The sequence below is a fragment of the Heptranchias perlo genome, chromosome 25, assembly GCF_035084215.1.
Source record: "Heptranchias perlo isolate sHepPer1 chromosome 25, sHepPer1.hap1, whole genome shotgun sequence".
In the NCBI taxonomy this organism is placed as follows: Eukaryota; Metazoa; Chordata; class Chondrichthyes; order Hexanchiformes; family Hexanchidae; genus Heptranchias; species Heptranchias perlo.
Genome location: NC_090349.1, coordinates 40,450,942 through 40,478,300, shown reverse-complemented (window position 1 = coordinate 40,478,300; position 27,359 = coordinate 40,450,942). Strand labels below are relative to the sequence as shown.

At 40.0% G+C, this 27,359-nt stretch overlaps 1 protein-coding gene across 1 annotated transcript; it reads right to left on the bottom strand.

Moving 5' to 3' along the window:
* Positions 1 to 7,443: 7,443 nt before the first annotated feature.
* On the bottom strand, positions 7,444 to 26,836 carry snap29 (synaptosome associated protein 29). The gene is made up of 5 exons (XM_068006098.1): positions 26,425 to 26,836; positions 22,540 to 22,730; positions 20,501 to 20,586; positions 12,865 to 12,963; positions 7,444 to 11,436 (listed from the first exon to the last, which is right to left on the bottom strand). The coding sequence occupies exons 1-5, from the start codon at positions 26,704 to 26,706 to the stop codon at positions 11,279 to 11,281; spliced, it is 816 nt and encodes a 271-aa protein (XP_067862199.1). The 5' UTR covers positions 26,707 to 26,836; the 3' UTR covers positions 7,444 to 11,278.
* Positions 26,837 to 27,359: the final 523 nt, after the last annotated feature.

Here is a 27,359-nt window from a genome sequence, read left to right as displayed (position 1 = left end):
ATTTATCCCTCAGCCAACATCACTAAAACAGATGATCTGGCCATTTATTTCATTGCTGCTTGAGGGACCTTGCTGTGCACAAATTGGCTGCCGCGTTGCCTACATTAAAACAGTGACTATGTTTAAAAGAAAAAGTACTTCATTGGCTTTGGGACGTCCTGAGGTCGTGAAAGGTGCTATATAAATGCAAGTTCTTTCTTTCTAAAAAAAATGCAGTTGAAATAAAAAAAATTCCAGTCATAACATAACTCTGGAGTCGGAGCAGACTGTGAAAAATCGCTGCGTTCATTGGAGCACAAAGCCTTTTCTTCTCACCAGTATCACCATGTCAGCGTTACCCTTTCTTTTCCTGTTATATACAACACTGGAGAAAGATTTGTGTCAGCCATGGCTGATGAACCTGGCTTAACCTTTCCTCGTAGCGAGTTCAGTTCAGGAAAGAGAGGGCGAGCCATCTTCTGGCTCCGTGCCTGATGGCTTCTGACAGCAGTGGATTCAGTGATTATCGCTGCTGAAAGGATCGGGGACATTCCAGTCCTCAAGGCCATTGTCGTATGACAGGCCCTGTTTGCTTTCACGAAGACAGTTAAGTTTAGGGTAAAGCTGCTTGGACTACTATAAAGCATGACACTGACTTCCGATTACAGCTTCATTTGGACGGTTTCATTAGACGAGCTGCATCTTTCAACAGAATTGGAGTTCCTTTCTTGATATCATCGACGGAAACCAATACAGTAAAACAGACATTGCTGTAATCAGAAATCCATGCTGAGTTCCGAATCAATTGGTTTTGAGTTGAAAATTGTGGTTTTTGTTTGTAAAATATAGACACAACTTGCATTTTTATAGCGCCTTTAACGTAGTAAAATGTCCCAAGGTGCTTCACAGGAGCGTTATCCGACAAAAAAATTGACACAGAGGCAAAGGAGGAGGCATTAGGACAGTTTGACCGTAACCTTGGTCAAAGAGCTAGGTTTTAAGGAGCATCTTAAAGAGAGGCGGAGGGGTTTAGGGAGGGAATTCCAGAGCTTAGGTCCTAGACAGCTGAAGGCACAGCCGCCAATGGTGGAGTGAGGAAAGGCGGAGTTGGAGGAACGCAGAATTCTCGGAGGGTTGTAGGGCTGGAGGAGGTTACAGAGATAGGGAGGGGAAAGGTCACGGAGGGATTTGAAAACACGGATGATCATTTTAAATTTGAGGTGTTGGTGGACCGGGAGTCAATATAGGTCAGTGAGCACAGGGGTGATGGGTGAATGGGACTTGGTGCGAGTTAGGATACAGACAGCAGAGTTTTCGATGAGCTCAAGTTTATGGGGGGGGGGGGGGGGGGAAGAGGAGATTGGAGGCTAGCCAGGAGAGCATTGAAATAGTCAAGTCTGGAGTTACCAAAAGCATGGATGAGCTACTGTACTCATATTTATCTGTACGTGCCTGTTTGTTGTATATACACATCTACAACTAAGATTACATTAACGGTGACATCTTGCCTGCACATTGTTCAATCACTACATTAATTCATTTGGCCTCTGACCCCTCAGTTAACTTAGACCTTGTATGAATAATCAGCAACTAAACATGGTTGCCTTTTAACAAAAAAAAATCACCATTTTAAAAAAATTTGTTCATGGGATGTCGGTGTCACTGGAATGGCCGCATTTATTGCTCATCCGTAGTTGTTCTCAGAAGGTCATGGTGGACCTTCTCCTTAAATTGGTGCTCCCACAATAGCGTTAAGGTAGAGAATTCCAGAATTTTGACTTATTGACAATAAGGAATTGACGATAGATGTCCAAGTCAGGATGGTGTGTGATTTGGCGGTTGGACTTGGCAGTGATGATATTGCTACCCTTATCCTTCTTGGTGGTAAAGGTCCCAGTGCAAGCAGAGGCTAGGAAACCAAGCTCAGTGAGTTGCTACAGTGCATCCCGTAGATAGCATGTAAAGCAGACACAGTATACTGGTGATGGAGGGGTTGGATATTGAGCTCAGCGACAGGGGCACTAATCAAACAAACTGCTTCACCTTGGTTGATGTTGAGCTTCGAGTTTTGCAGCTGCACCCATCCAGGCAAATGGCGAGTGTTCCATCACACTCCTGACTTGGAATATGCATAATTTATTTAGGGCAGGGATTGATACCTGGAAGTCCATGTATGTGCAGGTACCAACATCAAATAAATTTCATTCTGGCTCCACCATATCTAACAGTCCCCATGTACTGGAATATTGCGGGGGGTTTAGTGGACTGCGTAATATTCTGTTGTTTTTTTCCCCCTCTTATACCATCTTTTACTTTTCTTTCCCGCTTTGGGTGGCCCTGGCTCACATACCATTCCCTGAACACAGGGGACAGCAGTAATTGGACGCCCAGGCTTATGCTAATCCTGGTCTGAAATTGGCCATCTCTCAGTGACCATGCTGAAAGTTAGAAACTTACCACATGGTGAATTCATACATGCCAACTGCAAGCTCTTTAAGCCGTCAGTCAGCTTGTCAGCATTTTACAAGAGGGGGGGAAAAAATCAGCTCTTTTCACTGGTGTTGGAAGCTGTCACCATCAATCAATTAAATCATCTGGAAGGTGGAATTGGAGCTGGACAAAAGCAAATATGCTGGAAGGTGAAGCTGGACGTTACTTTCTCCCATTGTACGTGGTGCACAAACTTTTAAAATGAGTTATTAGTTTCTGGGTGTGTTTACTTAGTGTCTGTCCCCCCACAGAAGTTACACATAACAAATAAGTTGCTAAAATGCACTTTCTAAAAGGGTTTTATCTTGCTCAAAAGTGGCATGCCTGCCTAGTATCTTATGTAAAAATTTATTTTCTTCAATACTGGTTGCAGCTGTTCTTTTAAAGATAAGGTGGATGTTTCCTGGTGTGAATACTTAACTCTGATAATTCCTGTCACTGTATGATTGCTAAGTTTTGGAAGTAAATAGGGAATGAGTCAAAAATTAAAATGGTCTGGATAGCCCCAATTGAAAATCATTCTCATGCCTGCAGCACTCACAATCCCCTTGAGTAATTTCTAAATCACCACTGCTGCTAACTCTGCTTTTGTGTCCCACAATAAAAGTGATTGAATGTTGGATAGACCTGCAGCATAGATTATGCTACACCTGTGTCCCACTGCACCTTCAACCTAATTCCTGGTCTTCAGTATCAGGTCCACGTTCAGAGCTGTTTGCTTTTTCAGAACTGGTGGCCAGCTTTCTAGATTGGCATATATGTGAATTGCTGCACTGAACCTGCACCCTATTGCTCCAGTGTACATGACTTGAATTTAGATTTAGGACATAGTCTTATTCTTAACATTCTTTCCCGACTTCACCACAGGCAAATTGGGGCCTTCGTACATTGATTTTACACTCATACTGCAGTTTAGATTGAACCATAGGCAAATGTAGGCAGTCACTGACTCACTTTACAATAAAATCAGTGATGCTGTCATCGTCCTCAGCCAACAGAACTGAGCTTGTTTTGCAAACCCGGTGAAATAAGTTAGAAAGGTCATTTTCCAAGAATGTGCAGCATCACATTCCTAGCTTTTATTTTCCCCCACACCTAATAAATTGCAGAAACATACCTTTTTTTTTGGACCCAAAAGCAGTACACCAGAGAATATCGGCAGATAATGAAAACGGATGTGGAGACCGCTTTTAAAAAAAAACCGTACCACTGCCAGAAGCAACACTATGGAGAAATGAAGGATCAATGTTCCTGACCTAACTGCATAAATGTATATTTTTCAGTTTTATTAAATTTGGCTTGTACAAGTCCTAGGCCTCATGCTATCAGCAACCTGTCACTTACAATGGCCGACACTTCTACCCTGTGCTCAATCAGGGTGTGCCATGGGTGTATTAATCTTTGGCTGACAGGGATTGTTCTAATTTTTTTTTTTAAGTGTCTAGTTTTTAAAACAGTGAACTATTTGCATTCCATATGCCCAGCTTTGTGAAATATATGGCTTACAACGAGGGAGTTGTAAAAACAATTTTTAAAAAAAAACATGACATTGTACATGGGGAGTCCAGACCAAGGGTAATCTTCTGGTGAAATAGGGTTAGAGGGTGTGGGATAATTGGACCAGTCTCCATTTTCAAGACATACATTCTGCCTCTATATATATATATATATATATATATATATATAAAAAAAAAAATTGATTTTACATTATTTATAGTTAAATGGCAAAACTTACAGCAAATGGGAAGCAGGGAAATAATTGATTGAAGCATTGGCATTTCTCTGCAGTTTCAACTCGAGAGCTGGGAAATGCCAGACTGAGGCGCTTCAGTGCCACCACTGGCAGGGGGTGTAATTACAGCGTGACAAGTTTATCAATGCTGACATAGGCATTTATTACAGCAATTTTTAACTTCATCACAAAAGGCATCAATAGTACAAAAACAGGACATCGTAGCAGGCAACATCATGATAAAGGGAGATAAAGACATATCTTTAGTCTCTCCATAGTAATGGGGAGATGGCAACGACAAACAGCAGACAACCAAAATGGAATAGCGCATGATCGGTAGACAAATTTCAACAAGTACTCAGCTATGCTGTGTGCTTTTACGTTCAAGTTTCCTCCAGACTGACTTGCTGTTTTCCCCCCTCTACTATAACTAGCAATGATGTGGAGATGCCGGTGATGGACTGGGGTTGACAATTGTAAACAATTTTACAACACCAAGTTATAGTCCAACGATTTTATTTGAAATCAAAGCTTGTAGATTTCAAATAAAATCGTTGGACTATAACTTGGTGTTGTAAAATTGTTTACAATAACTAGAAATGGTTGACAGAAAGTGCATGCAGATGGTTTTGAATATATTAATGATTGTGAATGGCAGGACTGGTTGATTGGCTTTTGCATGTTAAACCTCAGACCTAATCCAGTTCAGAGATGGTTAAAAATCTCATCTCCCTGCTTGCACCATGGGTCATAAATGAAATGTGTTTGGGGCAATTTCAATCCAGGACCTAACAGTCATTAGTCCAGCTACTAGTCCACAGCACAAACTATCCACAATTCAGCACTAATTGGCAAATTTACTCACCGAAGTCATGGATGGTTGGTGCAGGAAATGGAAATGTGTCAGAGTTCAGGAGATGGTCTTCTGAAGCTTGGGTTAAGGTGTTGGGACAGAGTTGGGGAGAGTCTTGTTCTGCATCTATCATACACATTACCTGGGAGTGCTTGATCCTGTGACTGAAATGGATAAGTGTTATATTCCCCAACATCAACATCCCTCAAGTGCAAAAATTCACCAAAATATCAAATAGGAAAAGTATAAATTAGTAAACATGACACATGCAATGTCACAAACTATTTGGATTAGGTTTTGAAGTGTTAAGTATTTCCTCAAATGTGAAATCATGGGCATGAAGGCTGTTCAAAATTAATTCGAAACTTTGGTAATTTTGGTTTGACAAAGCCCTTCGTTAAAAATGAGATACATATTGCGACATCACCGAAGTCTGGTTTAGAATGACTAAATAAAAGTCTCTTTACTCTGCCCCAACAAGATGCTTTAACCCTAACCTCAAGAGCAGGCCCTATTACAACAGTGGGATTTTGTAACTTCCTACACCAGCCAGCCTTATACTTCCCTGAGTGAGCCTGAAACTGACTTGAGGGAAACAAAGACAGAGGTGCACAGAGAAAAAAAAATGATTAATTTTAAAAAGTTGTTTTCCCTCAAACAAGCAGAATACTGTGAATATATTTTAATCAATTGCCTAAGGGATGAGAACAATGAGTTGTTGAATCAAATTAATAAACTTCTGAATTTAGTTTGGGCAGCACACCTATAATCCAAACAAAGTCTTTATAGGAGGTAAAGTGACAGGTATGGTACTGACCCTGTTAATCTGTCCCTGTACAATATGCTGCCTAGAAAACTGGGTAAAGTCCCTCAAAGAGAGTGTGGGGGGTGGAGGAGATTAGGACAGAAATGCACAGCTGCTATTCTCCAAGGCCACCAACAGACTTAAGGAGAAACATTTGGTTGATTGTTAACAGAATTACTATGATCTGGGGTAGTCCCAACACTTGGGGCACAAAATGAATTTCCTGCTTTCCCTTAAACTCTGATCGAATGAAAAACATGGCAGAATAATGACAGCTTATAGTCATTTATCTCCTGCTCTGAACACCTGCATAAGTTCTGTATAAAACAAGCAGTGTAGTCATCAGTCACGGTGACATAACTGCAAGGGTTACTGCATCCTCTTTGGATTTATAATAGCAAAGCACACAAGTGCTCACTTGTATTAATATGCACACATGGGTTATCTATACAAATATTCAATCCTCTATCAAAAGACTGACTTGGGTTTGAACCTAGATTAAACAAGCACCTGTTTCAGAAACTCTACATTTCCTCAGGAGCATAGAGAACATGCTGAAAGTTTTTTTAAAATTTACTCCAGGTGAATAAAATGTATTAAAATTGTGACCCAGTAGCTTTTTGGGGGAACGTTAATGTAGGCAAGAGGTCTGAACTTAAGCTGGTCTTCACACCAACAAACTGTCTTATCTTCTCAAACTCTGGACGAGCACAGTAATTAAACATAGTGTTACTTTAAATTGTTGTTCTTCTCTGGCTTAAAATAGGATGTTTACATCTTTTAGAAGACATTTATCTTTTTTTAAAAAATAGAAGTTGAGCACCTCTGATAAATTGGGCGATCGACTTTACCAAGTTCTTAAGCAGAGCCAAATGCTGCAAAAAAATGTTTTATTCAATACAACTTGCATTTATCGAGCATCCATTACATATTTGCTCCTGAAATTGTGTTTTTAAAATGAAAACAAAATACACTGCTCAACACAGTACTAAACACAGCCATACAGATCAGGGAGGACCCAAGCTCAATTCAGTAGGTGTGGATTTTTGATCTCAGCCAATGCACCATTTGAGATGTTGCAGATCTGATTCACCTTTTCAACTGGGGGACAGGGGAGGAAGTAGAACAGCTAGGAATGGAAAAGTGCAGCACTGTGGATGTTAGGTGAAAAACTGATCAGGCTTCACGGTGATGGTCTCCACAGTCAAATAGACTGGTTTCTCACCAATGGAGTATCAGAGCAGCACTGATACCAATAGATCTGTACCTCAACAAGAGTCAGTGGCTTCAGCAGAGGATGGGGGAGAACTTGGGAAAAATCAAAATAAAAGCCCAAAGAACTAGTGATATTGTCATCATGTAAAGTTACCAAGGACAAGTTTTTGGAAAGCAGACTTCCTTAGATACAACAACTGGATTCTTGGCCAAACTACAAAGGGAAAAATCAGTTGCACTTTTGCCCTCTAGGACATCCACAGAAGAGGCCAACTGTATTCAGAATGAAACAGCATTAGTGAGGCCTACAAGCTTTTAAATTCACCAAACAGAACTTACGCAAGAACACACAAAACAGGAAGCAGTCTATCACATGGCTGATATTTTTCCATATTTATTACTACTCCATAGCAAGTTCTCATTTATATTATGTTCACAGATCAGTCTCAACAAAAAGTATTTAAATAATTGAGAAATTCAACCTACCTGGCAGAGAGAAAAAAAAAATACACTGCAGTTTCAATAGGTGATGCCCGCACCAGATTACATTTATAAAGACGAGAGAGAGGTTTTAAGGTTTTATTGCACAAGACAAAAGTTGTATCATTTCAAACTGGAAGTTCAAAAACAGGAAAGGTAGTAAAAAGTAAATATTTACAGTCCAGTAATAAATCAAACATTTCATTGGAGTGTAACATTCTTTCGTTCTTCAAAGTATTTATGCAGTAGGTTTGATACAATTAAAGCAGTGTCACATTATAAAGTTTTGACCAGGAACCCTATAGCTTGCATGACAAGAAATTTCCCCTTGTATATGTTGGTACAATATTCCATACAGGCTAGAACATTTGGCCTATTAAAATAATAGAAGGCACTCAATTAGCTGTATATAGCTTTATCATCTAAACACATATCTACTTGAACAGTATGTGAACGGCACCCTTCCCAGCTTGGCAAAGTGCTACACTATTATCAATCTAAACAATGTGTCCGAATGCATTAGCCGTCAAGGTTATAGACCCAAGATCTACAAGTCCTTCTAAATAGTCCAACATTTTGTAGAGGAACTAAAAGTCAGCACTTTTTCAAAATACTTCTGGTATTGCAGCACGCTTAATTAAGACTCCCCTCAAGTGTCTGGCTCAGATAAATATATGTAAAACAAAAACTGAGGTCAAACCAGTTTACCACGCGAGCAGTCAAATATATTTAGTTTGGATTGAGCGGCAAGTACTTTCAGGTTCTCAAATATTCACAATATTTCTTCAGAGAGTTGAAAAATCAATCAGCTGCTGATTAGATAAGCAGTGCCAACTCTTGCAAGTGGATGCTAGACCACACATGACACTATACAAGTGTACAGCTAACAAAATTTTCATTCATTTATCTGTGTTTTGTGTTTCAATGGTTTTTGAAATAAGCTTTAAAAAAATCCAACTAGGTTGTACAGATTCTCATGAAACCGATCCAATTTAAATAATGCATGTTTGGAGAAAAAATATGAAAAATAGTGGTTAGTTACCAATTTGGCTATTTAAACTACAATATGGTTATCACATTTACGCAATAAAATGTTCACAAAGAAATAAAAGCATTAAACGGTTGGAACAGGAATAAACCGCATTTAGTATTTGAAAATTATTCCTCAAAATTGATGAGATTAAAGTTTGCATACTTAGCTCTTCGATTAAAATTACTCCCAGCATTTTGTTCTTGCAAGTCCAAAGCAACTTTTAATTCTAAAATGATTTCTCTTAATCCATTTGATTCCCCAAAGACATTAAAGCTAATGAAGCTTTTGTGCTTAGTGAGGTTACTGCAGCCAAACAGAAATTTGCAGTTTTAAAAAAATCTTATTCCACCTTGTGCAATTCGGAACCTACCAATTATGTAAAGGTTCACAGAAGAGTGCTAACTGATTTTATACTAGAAGTGGTGATTTCTTTTTCTTTTTAAAGTGAGAATTTGGTGTTTTAAACAACTATTTCTAATCCCATACCAGCCATACAAACCACTGAAATTAAAAAAAAGGACAAGCATGTTGCATTCCCTTAATTGTTCATTTTTCTTTGAATGCAAATCTGAGCTACAGTACATCTTGAGATGGAACAGGTATTCTATGTAGCTTTATCAAATACAGAAACCATTTGAAATTCACTCCATTGCTAAATGGGTTTTGTGGGGTTCTCATGTTCTAGCAAGGGCCTACTGTATTCCCCATGCTACCAACTATTTCCAGATAGATTAATTTACCAGCGCAAACTTTTGAGCCCCACACAAAAAAAATCTACCACCTCCAGGGTGGGTTGTGCTTCGACCTCTTAACCCCAACCCTGACCCAATTTACAAAGGTTAATGGGTAATAGGCAGGTGTAATGAGTTTGCACAAATTCCCTTTGAAGGATAGGAAACAAATTTGTTGCGATGATAGAAAAATTGTGGAATCTTAAGGACAAAGATTTTGATCCCCGACTAGTTGCCTTAGTCAACTCTCCTGTTTCCGTTCACCCTTTTGTGAAGAACAGACTTTGTATTTACAGAATAAAGTATGCAGTGAGAAAATAATCTGCAATAAGAAACAAGAGTTTTTGAAAGGGATCCTTCATTCCTCAGTAGGCTGACACCTTGGCACTGGAGCTATAATAAGGCAGGTACAGAGCGGCCAAGTGGTTATAACCAACAATGTGGTCAGATTCACAGCATTTCAAAGTGCAACAGCTGCCCTGTTGAATGGTTAAATAGCAGCATCAATAGTGACCATGAAGTCCACAACCTTGATTATTCAGCCCTTTGGGTTGCACGATAGAAAAAACTTGAAGGGACAATGGCAAAAAAAAAACAAACCCCACAAAATGGCCTAGATGTTAAATGCACTCTCTGTTCATTGGTAAACAACATAAAATGGGAAGTGAGAAAGCCAGTATATTCTACAGAATAGCCAGTCTTCATTTAAAAGTGCATTCCGCAGTGAGCAAGTGACAAGGTACGCATCTATCCCCATACGGCATTTAGGATTGTGACAATTCAGTGAACATGTTTCCCTCTCCTTTTATAAATCTTCTCAAAATTATCTTAAAAGCACATTTTTCTTTACAAAAACAGTCCCCTTGAAATTTGCTCGGAGCTCAGTTAACAGCAGTCAGCAGGAATGCTTTCCCTGATTTAAGAAAATCCTGATTACACTACAGGAAAAATAAAAGATCAAATTAACAGCTTCAAGTGGACCTGGTCTGCGAAGATCTCCCTTGGTGGTGTCAGAGTACACCTACCTCATATGAGCAATGAGTTTTGTTGTGTTCAAATGTTTACATATACCACAGCTTGTGATTCTAAAAAGGGAACAAAGTACTTAACATTAAAAAAAAGGCAGTTTCCATCAACACATACAAAAATCCAACAGGTATGCTTTGATATGGATAACTACCATTAACTGATGCAAATGTATTTATTGGTGTTAGATATATTAATCTTCATAAAAGCTTTGTTTACAATTGATGGTACGCCATCAAAAGTCACAGATTACTTAATACACATATATGCACAGTATCTTCACAAAATAAGCTAATCACAGACTAGGAAACAATGAAGGGGGGTATGCTGATTTCAAAAGCAGCAGGCAATATCTAAACCAGCTAAATCTAGTGTCTGGACAACAGCACAGAACTGGAGGCTGGTGTTGCTGATTTTTCAATGATCTCATAAGGGCTGGTCCTAGCCCCATTCCATCAACAAAGCTACCACTAAGAGTATCGAAGCAAGTGTAGCAAAATGTGTCCAAGTTTTGTATTAGTAACAAAACACAAAGTTTAGATAACACACAATTTCTGTCTTCTATACAAATTGGCACAGATCTATTGGATTATTGAAAACTAAATTAAACAGAGTAGGTGTATTAATATTGCTGCTTATCTTTAACTCCTTTGTATATTACATCATATTAATCAGTATTTACTTCCTAATGACAATCTGAATGTAGATACCTAGGATACATAATTTAGAAAAAAAAAAATCAGGCCCCGTGGTAATACATTCAGAAACATTTCATTAATAATGGATTCAATTTCTTGGAAGGGGGTGGTTTGTGTATTTTCTCTTAAACCCTGCTCACAATCATCTGAATAAAAAAAAGTGTTATTTCTGTAAGATCGGTTACTTCTGAGATGAACGTAGAAAAAGAAAGACATTTGAAATCCAATGCGGCACTTTAAAGTTTGCGAATCTGTCGATCAGTTGCTATAATCTTAGAATTCACGTGTTCTGCCTTGGTTGTCAAGCGGTCAATGATGTCATCTTGGTCGCCAATTTCTGTCTGCAGGCCAATTGCCAGACCCTTCAGACGACCCAGGCCAGAGGAAATCTCATCTGTGATCAGAGGGAAGAGACAGATGGAACCACTGTTCATGCTTGGGCAACAGTCACTAGCAAAGGGGAACAAAACCCACAATTTCTCCCCCTTCGGGATGAAAAACCTATGATGCAGCATTTTTTTTTCAAAATTCAATTAAATTGCAAGTCAAAGTGCAATAAGAATGGAACAAAATGCAATTGCCACTGTACATACAGCATCTTGATTTGTGGGTAAAACATTCATTGTACAGAGGGTCATTTGAAAACAGGATTAAGTGGCACGCTAGCACAGTTAATGTAAAACACAGACTGGCATTCATATAGCACCATATCACATCATTTGAATGTTTCATACTATACTCGGAGTGCAGCGTAGGAAAACAGGGCAGCTTTACTGTACGAGCAAAACAAGATGATCAGTAAGTTAATGTTGCTTTCTTTTCCTTTTAGCTTGGAAGGCTGCACTGGGCAAGACATCTCTTGCTGGCAAGGAAACAAGTACCCTTCTCGGTACTTTCCTATAACAGTGTAGTCGAGACTGGGAGCTCAGGATGGGTACATAGAATTAGATGGAATGTGCAGCACAGAAACAAGCCATTCGGCCCAACAGGTCTGCGCCAGTATTTATGCTCCACACGAGCGTCCTCCTACCCCTCCTCATCTAATCCTATTTGCACAATCTTCTATTCCTTTCTCCCTCATGTGTTTATCTAGCTTCCCCTTAAATGCATCTATGTTATTTGCCTCAACTACTCCATGTGGTAGCAAGTTCCACATTCTCACCACTTTGGGTAAAGAAGTTTCTCCTAAATTCCCTACTGGATTTATTAATGGCTATTTTATATTTATGGCCTCTAGTTTTGGACTTCCCCACAAGTGGAAACATCTTCTCTACATAAGGCAAGGCAGGGCCACTGAAGCTTTAACCTGTGGAGCCACTTCCTGGTACCAAGTTATGGATCCCCAACTGATCCTTTGCACAGCAGGTTACGGTCTGTGCTGCAGAGACAACGCACTTGTTCACAGGGTGGAAGTGCAAAACATGGGCGGGTCACTACACAATTCCTAGCAGCTGCTTTCAGAACTGTATGGGGCCAGGAGTTTGTGCCCCACCCCCAGTTCATCACAGAGAGCAGAAGGGGAGAAAATATCTTAAATAGAGGGGCACTCAATCACTTCAAAAAAAAAATTCACAAACCATCGGAATTTGATACAGCAATACTCTTACAGACACAGAGCTTGAAATTAAAAGTACAGAAGCCTTGGACCAGTAGCTGATAAGTCTGCTGACATCAGCAAAGGTCAATTGGGGGGAAAAAAGGTCACTGATCATTAAAAATAGAAATTAAAAAGGATTGGTCATTTGGATCATTAGAATGCGCGTGTACACACACACAAAATGAAGGCACAATGGCAAGACTATATAGGCCAGCAATACCTTACCTAGATTGTTATCTATCTGCTCATGATAAGTACGAAGAATATCGTTCTTATGGTAACTGTTATTTTCTGCAGTAGTAGAACTGCTACTGGCCCCAAAACCTAAATGGAAGAGAAAAGAAAAATTAAGCTCACAAAAATCAAACCAAGACAAATTTTTACAGTTTCAGCAATTCAAAATTTTAGCCTAAGCTAATGTTCCGGAGACTGAATTTCTTTCCATATAAAACCTATGAATCATTTGTTACAAGATACTTTGGTTACATATACTGATTTTGCAGTTAACTTACAAAAGACTGTAATGACTCCCACGTATCTTTAAAAAAAAACAGGTTCAAAACAAGAGGGAAAAGTTCATTGCCACATGTTCTCTTTAGCCGGCATGGTTTAATCTCTATAGAATTCTCCCATTTGGCTGGTTGTTCAGACTTAATCTGCAGAAAGCACAGTTCAAGCTGAAAAGCACGGATGTCCCTGTTTCTCTCCCCCTCTTCAGTCCCCAAAATCCAAAACACGACACCCCATCCAGGGAATCCGCAAACTTTCCTGACTGAGGTGAGCAGGTTAATGTGACAGACAAGCGAAGTCTTGGCCCAAGGTATTTGGGTGCCAAGTACTCATCTGCCTCACAAGGATCCAAAAACATGACTTCTCTAGTTAAGATTCAATACTAGTCCCCATGACATGCAAATGGAGAGAAGGCGGCAAAAGGAAGTTTCTCAGAATGGAATTGTATGGGGAGCAGTATTCCACAGGGATTTTTGTTGAGTTACTCTTACTATAATACAGCTAATCTGGATTGAAGCAATATCAACATTTTCTGAAGACAGCAGAGGATAGATAGGTGGTAGATGCAGTTTAATATAGAAAAACCTGAAGAAATGTATTTTTGGAAGTAATAGGGAAAGGAAACAATGACAGTTTGAGTAGACAATCAAAAGGGAAAACAGAATCCTTGGTTTAATACTCCAAAAGCATAGAATAACAAAAGCGAGGAAATAATGTTGAACTTGTACAAGACCTTAGTTAGGCTGCAGTTAGGGTAACATTCACAGTTTTGAGTACTCCATTATAGCAAGGATATAAAAGCAATGGAAAAGGTGTCACAGATTCACTAGCAATTTACAAGAGATATGGGGCTACAGTTTTAAAGGGATACTTGAGAAGTTTTCCATTAAAGCTGAGAATTTTAACGGGTGACCTGATAGAGGTCTTCAAAAATGATGAAGGGTTATCATGTGTAAAGTTCAAGATTACAATGTTATTGGTGGAAAGAGTAAGGGGGCAAAAATTAAAAAGAGAGGCTTAAAAAAACATTTTTACACTTAACACCATCAGAATGTGTAAATCTCTGTCCCCAAATCATTATTGAAGCAGCGACCATAAATCCCAAGAGGGAATTAAATAGTTGCTTGAAAAACAAAGACCATTAAAAAGGGTCTGTAGACGTAGTTGGAGAGTGGGGTCAGACTAGATAGAGGAAAACATGTGCAGATTTGATAGGCCAAGTGGTGTTTCTGTACTGCAAGATTATTCTCCTGTACATACATAAATGAAAACTTTTTTAAAAATCACTCCAGTGATAGATAATATCGACCATTCTAATTGCAAAACACCTGAAGTAATTATAAGGCTGTAATGTAATGGCACGGTTCAGAGCAGAGAAAGCAAAGTAAGGAATTTCTTCACCGTACAGTTTTGAAGTGTGTGTGTGTGTGTGTGTGTGTGTGTGTGTGTGTGTGTGTGTGTTCCTTGATGCACAAGGATATTCACATATTAATAACTGCAATGTCCAATTTTTAAAGATTATAAAAGGGATTATGAGCCAATTTCTTATTCTGATAAAGAAATAGTCATCCCAACTAATTCAAGTATGAAGTTATGGCTCATTAAAGCTCCGCTCGTGATCAGTTTTCTTTGAAACTGCGGTATCAATTTCTTGATTTAATTAACCATAGCAAAATAAACACTTAACCCCCACATGGGTTAAACTCCAGTTAGAACATTACATTCCACAAACTAATGCATAAACTATGTACTCGGTGCAATTTAACATCTCCTGAAGTCGCTGATTCTGACTGGAATATAGCTCCCTGAGCACCAGCTGCCTTCAGTCAGTCATTCAATCTTCCTGCAAGCCAAACATGTGTGTTTGCAGGCAACACAAACACTAGGACCGGGTGGGAATCACAGCCAAGTCCAATCCTGTCCTCGCATTCTAGCATGGATCACTGGATAAGCAAGTCAGGAAAAGGGCACAGAGGCTGATGTTCCTTTGATCTAGTCCAGGAGTACTGAGGCTGACTGTAGCACTCCTAATGTGACCCTGGCTGAGATCATCAACTTAGTACAGATGCAAATTGAACTAGAGATCTTCTGGTGTAATTATAACTAACGTTGGTTAAAAATTAAAGAGATCTCTCGTGACAGCATCTCTTAGGACCACCTAATGAATCTAGTTTACATACCCAATTTTATAATTAGAATAGGCAAGATGTAGATATTTAATTCAAACTGAGTTTCTAAGTGTGGAACATATACTATATTATGTTGGTATGATGTGCATGGGTGCCATCTAGTGTTGTAAAACAAAAATTGCAGCAGCACAATCTTCAAGTTCGTTATACAAGAGTTTATAGTTTGGTAAATTAGAATAGTTACCTGGGAGTGAGTTACAAGACTGCAATCTAAATCAAGTAATCTATAAAAGCCAAACCATTACAGCAAAATCTACATGGTTTAGAACTCCCAAGATTAGATTAGTCTTGAGTCACTCCCAAGTGGCATGTATGGCAGGGTTTATTTTGAGGGGAAGTTCCTTTTAGACCATTTTGTATTGCTGTTGGATGCATGAATATTTCAAGTACTAGATGTGCAAGTATATTCCTATTATCCAGTGTTATCTAGTCTTACTGCATAGTAAGAGTCTATGAGAATTTAATACTGTCTAAATGTAACAACTGACAGTTAGCAGAAGAAATCACAAGTAGGACTAAGTAAATTATCAGTGGACAAGTCTCTTGCAGGTTTGCTTGGATTTCAACAACTACTTGCATTTATAGTAGTAAAACATCCCAAGGCGCTTCACAGGAGTGATTATCAAACAAAATTTTACACCGAGCCACAGAAGGAGATATCAGGACAGGTGACAAAAGCTTGGTCAAAGAGGTAAGTTTTAAGGAGCACCTTAAAGAAGGATAGAGGTAGAGAGGCTGAGAGACTTAGGGAGGGAATTCCAGAGTTTAGGACCTAGGCAGCTGGGCAAGGCAGTTAATGGTGGAGCGATGAAAATCCTTCCTGTAATAGATTCTCTTTTTGGGTGCCCCGAAAGGAATGTTAAAGGACTAATAGCTGAGTCAAAAGTCAATGTAAAGGAGGAACAAGTAGAATGGGTAATGTCACCACTGGTCAGTGAAAGAGAGAAGCCTAATGTTAAGGAAATGAAACAAATAGGGTTACTGGATGGTCCAAAGTTAAAAGGAAGCGGAGCTTCTGACTATGTCCTCTCAACCACCAAGATCACCTACTTCCACTTTCGTAACATCGCCAGTCTCTGCCTCAGCTCATCTGCTGCTGAAACCCTCATCCATGCCTTTGTTATGTCTAGACTCAATTATTCCAATGCTCTTCTGGCCAGCCTCCACCTTACCACCTCTAAACTTGAGCTCATCCAAAATTCTGCTGCCCATATCCTAACTCGCATCAAGACCTGTTCACCCTTCACACCTGTAGTTGCTGACCGACACTAGCTCCTGGTCCGGCAACGCCTCGATTTTAAAATCATCATCTTTGGTTTCAAATCCCTCCATGGCCTCACCCCTCCCTATCTCTAACACCTCCAGTCCTACAATTCTGGCTTCTTATGCATCCTGATTCCCATAGCTTTACCAATGGTGGCCATGCCTTCAGCTGCCGAGGCCCCAATCTTTGGAATTCCCTCCCTAAATGTCTCTCCTTCTTTAAGGCGCTCCTTAAAACCTACTTTTTTGACCAAGCTTTTGGTCGCCTGTCCTAATATCTGCTTATATGGCTTGGTCAAATTTTGTTTGATAATGCTCCCGTGAAGCGCCTTGGGAAACTTTACTAAATTAAAGATGCTACATAAATGGAAGTTGTTGCTGTACTAGAGGAAAGACTCTGCAAAGGAAATGACAGGCAAGAAGCTAAAACGAGATGAGACAAGGAAGCAGCAACAAGTCTCCAAAACTTGCTAAGAAAAGTGGATAACAGTGTGTCATAGCATGTCGAACACTCTACCTAGAGCTTCAGTTGCGCATATTGAGGAAAGGATAGAAGGACTACTGAAGGCATTCGGAGCAGCGCCAACGGTGGCGACCCACACAGGGTTTACAATCAGGAGGTGGGGTGGGTGGAGGAAAGGAGGTACAGAATTTGGGTGGCCTAGGAATCGATGTTGGGACCACTGCGCTTTCTAATTTACAATAACGTTTTGGATTCAGAGGCACTCAAGGATCACCTCAAAACTTAGAGGATATTTCTGGTGTCTGGCAAATGAAATGAGCTTGTTAGGAAAATAGGTGACATAAAAAAATGGATTCAGGATAAAGGGAATGATTTAGGAAAGATACACTGCAAGAACCACGCAACGAGCAATGGCATAGAGGCAGCTATGGTAAACCATTTAAGTTAAAACTGGACAGGGAAGGGCAGGGTGGTAACTGGATCCCATACGAGACTAATAAAAGAACGGATGCTAGCCAACAGATCAGCAGGAACTCAAGAACTTGCAGAAAGTGTCAGACACCGAAGGCAAAAAGGAGGAAAATCTTAGAGATACAGGAATGCTAGAATCATTTGCAACAAAATGTCTGAACTAGAGATTGTTGTAACAGCAGGGAACTACAATATAATAGGAATGATAGAAATATGGCATACCCCAGTAGATGGAGATGAGTAGGTTACAGAATTTCAGGAAATGTGGAATAGATAAGCTCTATATGCAAGCACACATGGTAAGTAAGGGAAATAGATTGTGTGAAAAGGGAAAAACTATCAAGTGAAATAGTCTGGCTGGAGGTGTCCCCTAGTGGCCCATGGAAGGCCCACTTAGTGGTGTACCTAGACTTCCGAAAAGCATTGGAAACCTTGTGAAAGGTTACTGTGGGGATTCAGGGCAAAACTTGAGATGGATAAGAAATTAGCTGAAGGGTGGAAAGCAACTGTTACTTGTTACACAATGTAAATTTATCAAATTCACAAATGATGCTGAAATAGGACAGGCAGTTGATTCAGAGGAATCAGCTCAGGAACTAAACAGGAGTTGGGCAAAATATGACAGGGGGCAGAACAATGACCGTATAAATTTAATATGGACAAGTATACCACACACAAGAAAAAAAGTGTTGCATAAGTACTTCACCAATGATGTTGAAATTATAAAGGGTGGAACTTGGAGATCTAGGGGCATTAGCAGACTCAATATTCAACATATCCAATGACGGTGGAGCAGCAAATACAGCAAAAGAACACTCAACTAGATAGCTAAAAACAGTACGATGTAGAGGAATGATGCTCAAACTGTATAGTGATCTGCTCAGATCACAGCACCTGTGTCTAGTTCTGGTCACTGAGGCACAAGGGAGATATTCAGACCTCACAGGCAGCTCAGAGAAGAGGCACAAGGCTGATCCCTACTCTCAGAGGGTCTGTGTTAGGAGGAATGACTGGAGAACTGTGGGGCTTTTCTACCATGAAAACAGATGATTGAGGTGATATTGTTGATATAGAAGATAACATATCATATGGAAAAATTAAATTCAATAAAATTACTTTGAACTAAACCATGAGCAGGATAAGGAGACAAAATTGGGATTGATGCCAGGAATTTATTTACACACAGACACAGAACAGATTTCCAAGTAAGATAGCAGATGAAACCCTGGAATCATTTAAGGGACAGAATTTGATTGGGGCAGGGTGGGTGGGGGAAGGATATTACAATGGAGAAAAAATAAATAAGCCAAGATGGACTAAAAAGTCTTCTCTCATTTGAACTTGTCCTATCAGTGGGATTAGCTGTGTACACTGAATTCCCCTGAAATCTCAGTCAAACAGACAATCAACAGTGTCTTAACCAGTAAAGCACCCATTGTCTTTCAAGGCTCTATTAGGTCCCATGCTACTTCTGCTGAACATTAATGATATTAACATGCTAGAAATTCCATCAGGGAACAAAGCTCATTCTGCCTGCAGGAGGACCTGACCTTCACAAGCCAAACCTCTATTCCATAGCCCTCTGTCTCTAGCCTGATGCGCAGTGGATACACAGAAGGTTTTGGAAAGGAAATTTAACAGATAACACGTTGACCATGAAAAGCACTAAAACCCACTCTGTTTTTACACTAAGTTATAAAGAGAGAATTGCCCATTTTAAGGTATGCGAGAAAATGAATACTTTAAAAAGGATTAATGCAATATATTGGATTTTGAAACAATCCTTTATCTTGCCATTCAAAATGAATTATTCTCCAATCTCACACAAATGTCTAACACCCTCAGTATCGTTCTCTTGCAATCTAGACAGACTTTCTTAAAACCAGTCCATTTATTCTTGGCTGCACAGTGTGCAGCAGTTTTTGCTCCCCATTCGTAGACAACGTTACTAAATGTTGCATAGCACAGATGCATTTAAGGGGAAGCTAGATAAACACACGAGGGACCACGGCATAGAAGGTTATGCTGATAGGGTTAAATGAAGAGGGGTGGGAGGAGGCTCATGTGGAGCATAAACATGGCATAGACCTGTTGGGCCGAATGGCCTATTTCTGTAATTCTATGCAAATGTCCACCCTCCAGTTTATTTATTAGACAGGGAGCCTCACTGCCGTCATCCATTGTCAAAACTGGTGATGGCTCAACTAATTTATCCAGTAACAGACATACAGAGCAGCAAGGTTGCAGGTTTGATCCTTTTACTGATCCATTTGCAGTTAGGTGACCTCAGCCAGAGTAGCAGAGTGTCCGAGGAGCAGGAGCAAGGAGGAAAAAAGAAAACCAAAGACATTAGGAGCTACCTCTGTTGGAAATGTGAGCGCAGATTTGGATCGGCCATCAATGCTCTCCTGTCAAATAACTGACAATCATCATCAGTTTACAAGGGGGTGAGGTACTGAAGGCAAACAGTACTCGTGCCTTCAGGAGGGGCAAGAGAAAACTGGAGGTGGCCGGGGAGAAAAAGAGTTACAGAAACAAAAAGATCGTTTGACAAATATTTGTGTGTAAGCCAAGTGCACTGACAAAACAGGAGGCTGGAACTGTATTTAATGGTTTGAGTGCTTGACCCCTTGGAACTTTAGGATTCTTATTTCCCCTTTAAATATGGCCTCATTACATGCACTTTCTTCATCAGTTAGTGCATCGCTGCTTTCCTAATATTCTTTAATCTAGTACAGAGTGCACTGACACATCCTTTAGTTTTTCCATTCATTGGTACTAAAACACAAACATCATATTATTGACGTAGAAATGATGCATCCAGATGTCAGCCAAGTGCCAGATATTATAAAATGTGCATCTCATGTCAGTCGGTGCTAGGGCAGATATTTGGAATGTAACCCCATCTAACTCTATAAATGAACGGAGTGCTCTCTAAAGTCATTGTATTTGTGCAAAAACTTACCTGACGTGTCTAGTTTCCTCAAGTTTGGATGGTTTGCTCGGTACTGATCTTCCTGTTGCTTACTTTTATCCAAAACGTCTTGCAATCTGCCACACAGAATAAAAAAAGGGACTTGCTTTAAATATTGAACTAGTTCATTAATGTAGGAAACCGCAATGTCCATCTATGTTGACTCGCTACAGGCTCTAGAACTAATATGGAAATTTTTTTTTGTTACTTTCTCAGACAGATTCTATTCTACACCCTATAATTTGTATTTAATGTATTTAAAACAATCTGGCCTTTTTTGATGGGGGTAAGGGGGAAAAAAAAATAAAGGCGGGCAGGACGAATTTTTTTAAAATATTCAATACAAGGTTGGGTGAATTTTACTGCCCGTAAAAGGTGAAGGTCATCAGAGCCAGGAATTAAACATTTTTCCATCTGGCATCAAATAATCCGAGGTTAGATAACAGGTAAACTTCCTGCTGCACTATCCTAACCTCAGAAGAGCACCAGTTCCTACATATGTTGTGCAAGATCCCCATATACTACACCAATCATCCGTACAGCCAGTCCGATTAAATCTATGGGTTGGGATGAAAGGAGACCTACAGTATTGAGGTGGAAATTGGGAATGGAGAAAAGCGATCTAATATCGTCAGGACATCCAGAAGATCATCCAAGTAAAGCTGGTGTACAAATTTAATTACAGACCCACTACTAGACTTGGGTGTAAACTTAAGACCTACTGAATTCAACAAACCCGAGCACACATGGGACCTCTTGCAGTGACTTGGTTACTAGCTTTCAATTATCAAACTAATGAAGTTCCGCTCACTGCAGAAGCCTAAATCAATAGATAGATAAAAATTGACATTTAAAACTCTAGTCTATATTTTCCTCTATTCACTGATAGTGAAAAGGTTGTACGAGTACAAAGGGAAGTTGATTTATACTCATACTAACATTTATACCAACAGGAGCTAAATAACATCCTCACATATACAAACCATAAAGCTTTAAACCATGGCTTTGTCGATATCTACTTCTCCACAATGTTTAATGTTGCTCTAACTCTTCTGTTTTACACTGTCTGGACAGTGGCTTTATAACAAAGTAATCAGATAAGTGAGTCTTCTGCAAGGGATCATTTTGAGTTGCAGTTGTATAGTTTTAATCACATTGCTCACTGTTCTGGATGGTGCCAAAACTGGATTATGGCCTTCATGTCTGAGCAAGTTTTGCTTAATATATGGGGAGTAGAATCCATTGCAATTATTGAAATTACACTCATGCAGGACAAAAAGAGGTGGCAATGCCTTAAAAATGTCTGAAGGAAAGCAAACCAGATACAAACCAAAACATACTCATCAATCATTAGCCTAATCATGATTTCTGCTGCCTTCAAAAGCACTTCCAATTTAATTTACATAACATAATATTTAAACAAATTTTATATTTTCAGCCTTGGGCTACACTGGAGGTGATTAAGCAGGAATGGGAAGAGAAGCCATTGCTGGAGATATGTTAGCTCCAATGGAGAGGCAGGAGTAGAGCCACACAAGAGCAGAAATGGATCATGGAAGAGAGGAGATGGAGGAGGAAGTCGTGGTTGGTCAAATTGAACACCATGGAGAGATCAAGGGGGTAAACGCATAGTGGTTGCAGCCTTGAAGAACACTGTTGGTAACCCTGTCTCCGTGCTGTTGTGACCACAGAGTTGAGAAGCGACAAGGATCTTGAAGAGGAAAGGGATGGGTAAGTTGGGTGAGGACTGAGGGTTGACCTTGGGAAACAGATATAACATGCTGGCAAATACAGGGAAGAAAATGGCTGCAGGGACACCTGGGATCTCCTTACAGGCACCTTAAGGTAAAGGACCCCCAGTCTGTTGATCTTTTTAAAATTAATGTCATAAAAGCAGAAATTATTGGTTCAGATGACATTCTCGATTGAAGAACAATTAGAATTAATCTTCTGCTCAAAAAAATGAATTAAGTGGACTACATGAGTGAGTACACATGTGCGTGTGAGCATGAGTGCACAAGGGTACTCACTTGGTCCGAGTTTGACTTTCGGATACTGGAGAGGCTTGTGGTTCAGAGTTCTTAGATTTGAAGTAGTTTGTAATGCCACCAAAGATGCTCTTGATGCTGTTGATGTGTCTCTGGCTAACTTTCAAATCCTGGTCCATTTTATCCATCATTTTATCTGCTCGCTTCAGTGCTTCACCTTGTCGTATTAGTTCCTGTGTAGAAAATAAAATAAATCTACAGTAGCTAATATTAGACATTTTATAAGAAGTTTGAATATGCTGCCCAGGGTGATGTAAATCTCATTAAATCTGAACTTTAAAAAGAGGAAGTTAATGATTTTAAAAATACACGGTATGTACCAGTAGAGTAGCAAAGAGCTCAAACAACCTACAAAAGCAGCAGCTGCAGCTTAGAGGGAGCCAGAAAAGTCACTGAAGGATAAACACACTCATGAGTAGCTTTGTTTCTCAGTTCACAAATGGAAGTAATGCACACCAGGTTTGTTGGTAAATGGAACCCTCCAGTCCAGTATCAAAATAACAAACATATTTCTTTAAAAAGTGGATAAACATTGTCAATTTGCTAAAATTCTAAACAGCATCAAAAGCATAGAGATGGATCCCAGTGTGATTTCCAATTTCAGAAAGATTGTGCTCAACAAACCTGATAGTTCTTTGAGTTGACAGATCTGGTGAATGGAGGAAATGCTGCGGATGTTGTGTATATGGACTTTGACAAGGTACCACATAGAAGACTAGTGGAGAAGATTAAGAGATATGGAATGAGAGAAAGGGTAGCAGATTGGATTAAAAACTGGTTATAAAGGGAGGAAACAGAAGAGTTAAAGGTAGTGGTTATAAGTGGGTAGCAGCCTCCCAAAGGGTTCTGTTCTGGATCTGCCTCTATTCACTGCATTCACCAACAATTTGGTTACTGGGCAAGAGGGTGTGGTGTCCAAATTTGCAGTCACCAGTAAAATAGATGGCGTAATACATAATTCTAGAGGATCAAAAGGATATTAACAAGATGGTGAAATGGGCAAAAAAAGAGATGGAATTCAATGTCAGTAAATGTGAGGTGGTACATTTTGGTTAAAAACAATAATTATACTTTGAATGGGGGAAGGTTAGGTGATGGGGAAAAGTGAAGGGATTTCAGGTTCACCAGGTCTTCAAATAGGAATCTCAAATGGATAAGCGCCATAAAAATAGCTGGACTTCATGGCAAGTGAAAAAGATCATAAAAGTTGAGATGTAATGGTGAATCCATATAAATCTTTCTAAGACCACAGTTTTGAGTACGGTGTGCCGTTTCAGCCACACTACAAGGCTATTGAGGCAGTAGAGAGGGTGCCGCACAGATTCACTAGGATGCTACCTGATATGAGGAATATAAAAATATGAAAACTTGAAAAATGGGGGCTGTTTTCATTAGAACAGAGAAAATTACAGGGTGATTTGATAGAGGTGTTTAAAATTAAAGGGATGGGACAGAGTAAATAGGATCAGACTGTCTCCAATGATTGAGTGGTCTAGAACAAGGGGACATAGACTTAAGATTGAATACAAGAGACTTAGGACAGAGAGCAGGACTTTTTTTTTTAAAAAAAAGGGTTGAGGGGCTGTGGAATGCACTACCAGGGTTAGTGATTCAAGCAGCGAGCATGTCAACATTTAAGAATAGTTTAGATGGATAATTGAAGGGGAAAGGAATAAAGGGATATGGGAACAGGATAGGCACATGGGATTAGGACTGCTCCTCGTGTAGAGGGTAAACACCAACACAGATTGGTTAGACTGAACGGCATGCTTCCGCGTTGCAATTTTTATGTAATTTATTGATTTGTCTATAAGCATACTAATCAAACTGTAATTAGCCTGTTAGTTTGGAGTTACAATTTTATACATACTGTATGTGCAAGAGTTGGGTGAACCAGATATTAACTGTTCCCTCATTTCTGTGACAGGTATATGAAAGCTGTAAGCCTGTACTCACAGTTGTATTGTATCCAGAAACAACTATATGGAAATATTAGCTGCACCCAAAGCTGGTTACACGTTACCTAGACAGCAGTATGTAAGTTTTTGTCCCAGCGACATTCCAATTTATGTTCTGAGCCCATCATCGGTAAATGACTGAACCAACATTAAAAGGATAACACTTCAATAGTAATCTACAAAATGCACTTAGCATTCCTTTACAGAGAAACACATGCTCGGCAAACAATTAAAAGGTACTGTTTCTCTGACCTTCAACTGTTCTTATATAGAGAGATATAGACTTTTTAGAAAGATGCACCCCATCTTATGATGGTTCTGTAAGCATGTTGAACATAGAATCATACAGCACAGAAGGCAGCCATTTGGCCCATCGTGCCTGTGCCAGCTCTTTGAAAGAGCTATCCAATTAGTCCCATTCCCCTGCTCTTTCCCCAGTGCCCTATATTTTTTTCCTTTTCAAGTATATATCCAATCCCCTTTTGAAAGTTACTATTGATTCTGCTTCCACCTCTTTTAGGCAGTGCATTCCAGAACATAACTCGCTGTGTAAAAATTATCCTCATTCCCTTCCCCCCCCCCCCCCCCCCCTTTCCTGGTTATTTTGCCAATTATCTTAAATCTATGTCCTCTGGTTCGCAACCCTCCTGCCAGTGAAAACAGTTTCTCATTTACTCTAACGAAGCCCTTCATAACTTTGGACACCTCTATTAAATCTCCCCTTAACCTTCTCTGCTCTAAGGAGAACAATGCCAGCTTCTCTACTCTCTCTCCACATAACTGAAGTCCCTCAATGTTAGATATGTATTTATAATGATTTCCTTGCTGTAAAGATATTTAGACTAATGCCTTTCAGATTTACATTTAAAGAGTCAATACACCTACAGAAATCTGAGAGATGGCCATTTGTAAATTATAACAGGACATTTTCACAGTAGACCACCAAATTATAGGGTACAATTGGTAAGTTAACCTAGGTTGGGAACTTTTTAAAAAGAAAAATGAAGAGCCCCATAATGTCAATACCCTCCACTGCTTGGTATAACTTCCAATATTCATTTGGACTTTATCTAATCAAAGGGTTTTGCTTATCTTTGCTAGCTTACGTGCAACGTACAGCACAGAAACAGGCCATTTGACCCAACTGGTCCCACACTACTTGATGTAGCCCTATCAGCATAACCTTCTGTCCCTTTCTCCCTCATGTGCTTATCTACCTTCTCCTGAAAGTCATGATGTGGAGATGCCGGTGATGGACTGGGGTTGACAATTGTAAACAATTTTACAATTGTCAGGAGGAAGCCTCCGAAAGCTTGTGAATTTAAAATAAAATTGCTGGACTATAACTTGGTGTTGTAAAATTGTTTACAATTCTCCTGAAAGGCTATTCACCTCAACTACTCCTTGTGGTAGTAAGTTCCATATTCTAACCACTCTCTGGGTAAAGAAGTTTCTTCTGAATTCCTTTTGGATTTATTAGTGACAATCCTATACTTACGGCCCCTAGTTTTGGACCCCCCCCCCACCACCTCCAAGTAGAAACATCTTCACTACATCTATCCTATCAAACGCCTTCATAACTTTAAAGACCTCTATCGGGTCACCCCTCAACCTTCCCTTTTCTAGAGAAAAGAGCCCCAGCCTGTTCAGCCTTTCCTGATTGTTATAAACCCTCAGTTCTGGTATCATTCATGTAAAAAAAAATTTTTGCACCTTCTCCAGTGCCTCTTGTAATATGGAGATATCAGAATTGTGTACAGAACTCTTAAGCTGTGTGAACTTTAATGGGATTCAGCACAGCAAGATCCCAGGAGACGATGAAGCTCAGTCAGTAAGTTTGTGAAGCCCATGGGATGGGTGGGGGGTGGGCTGGTAATTAAGGACAGGCCGTCACAGCCCCGGCTCTCACCTCCGCAGTCTCGGCGCCCACTTGCTCGGACTCGTAAATCAAGGCCACGCTGCGGCCGCTGCTCTGCACGGTTCGGTCGGCGCTCCTCATCACCTGCTGCCTCAGGTACCACTGCCGATTGTCCGCCTCGCTTCTCCCACTGCTCGCCTCGTCGTCCCACGGATCCTCGTCCGCGTTGTTGTCCCTCCGGCCGCCGAAGCCTCGGCCTTGGCCCTGGCCCTGCTGCTCCTCCTCTCCATCCTCCTCGGCGAAAGGGTTGTAGTGGTTGGGGTACGCCGACATATTTTCGGGCGGCCTACAAGACCGTAAATACCCTCGTTATTCGACCCGAGTTCAGCGACGACTAAACAGGACCGAAGATTCTCGGTTCCTCGGGAATCTGAAGTCACCTGACAACTGGTCGACGCCCGGCCCCTTCCATCTACTACGTCACCGCGCGTTATGTCATCAGACTGAAGCACGTCAGGGCGCGGCCATGATTGACGCTGGCAACCAGGACCGTCACGTGACCTGAAACCCTCCTTTATGTATGATATTATGATGTATAATTATGGATATGTATCCCAATCTCTGCACTTGGAATATTATGGTACTTAAAATAGAATCTAACACGATTTTTTTTGTCTGCTTTTTTGCAATGGGCCTGCTGCCAACTATGTTTAAAATATTAACATATGTTAACTCATAAACATATATCTAACAAAACGAATCATTACTCATAAAAGGTCCCATAGTGAACGTTTAACTGGAGATATATATTTATTTCTCTTTCAGATGCTGACGGATCTGCTGAGAAGTTTCAGATTTTCTCCTTTTGATCAATTCGACCTCAGGGTTTTTTTTTGTTGTTGTTGTTGTTTGTTATAAATTGCTGCTCCTTTCCCGCACGGGCAGATTGCGAGATTGGAGCTCTTTGGCGATCCGTAGAGTGTGGG